This window comes from Debaryomyces fabryi, assembly GCF_001447935.2.
Source record: "Debaryomyces fabryi strain CBS 789 chromosome Unknown contig00486, whole genome shotgun sequence".
Lineage (NCBI taxonomy): Eukaryota > Fungi > Ascomycota > Pichiomycetes > Serinales > Debaryomycetaceae > Debaryomyces > Debaryomyces fabryi.
In genome coordinates, this window is record NW_015385907.1 from 1 (window position 1) to 616 (window position 616).

General features: G+C 37.3%; 1 protein-coding gene across 1 annotated transcript; it reads left to right on the forward strand.

Annotated features, from left to right (window-relative positions):
* Positions 1 to 22: 22 nt before the first annotated feature.
* On the forward strand, positions 23 to 580 carry AC631_06017 (uncharacterized protein; the record flags this gene model as incomplete). The annotated part of the gene is made up of 1 exon (XM_015614846.1): positions 23 to 580. A coding segment is annotated over one exon (558 nt), but the record flags the coding sequence as incomplete, so codon positions are not given.
* Between the last annotated feature and the right edge of the window lie 36 nt (positions 581 to 616).

Genomic DNA, 616 nt, shown 5'->3' on the forward strand with positions numbered 1-616 from the left:
TTTTGTTATTCCAACACCTGAAATGCTTGGGTGGTGTCGTTGGATTAACTATCTTGACCCTGTGGGGTATGCATTTGAAGCTTTAATTGCAAACGAGTTCCATGGTCGTAACTTTGACTGCGCACAGTTTGTTCCTTCTGGTCCAGGATACCCAACGTCTGGTGATTCTATAGTTTGTTCCGTAGTGGGAGCCAGTACTGGATCTAATATTGTTAATGGGGACGATTATATAAATCAGTCTTTTGAATATTACTTCAGTCATAGGTGGAGAAACTGGGGTATTATTGTGGCCTTTGTTTTGTTCTTTTTGTTTGTTCATATTATTATCTGTGAGTATAATAAAGGCGCTATGCAGAAAGGAGAAATATTATTGTTCCAAAGAAGTGCTTTGAAGAAAAACAGGTTAAAACGGAAGGATATTGAAAGTGGAAATATTGAAAAAGTCGATCCAGAATTTAACAATGAAAAGATGTCCGACAGCGACATGGATAAATTACCTTCTTCTGGAGATATATTTCATTGGCGTAAATTAACTTACCAAGTTAAAATCAAATCAGAAGATAGAGTAATTTTGAATGACGTTGATGGATGGGTTAAGCCTGGCCAGGTAACTGCG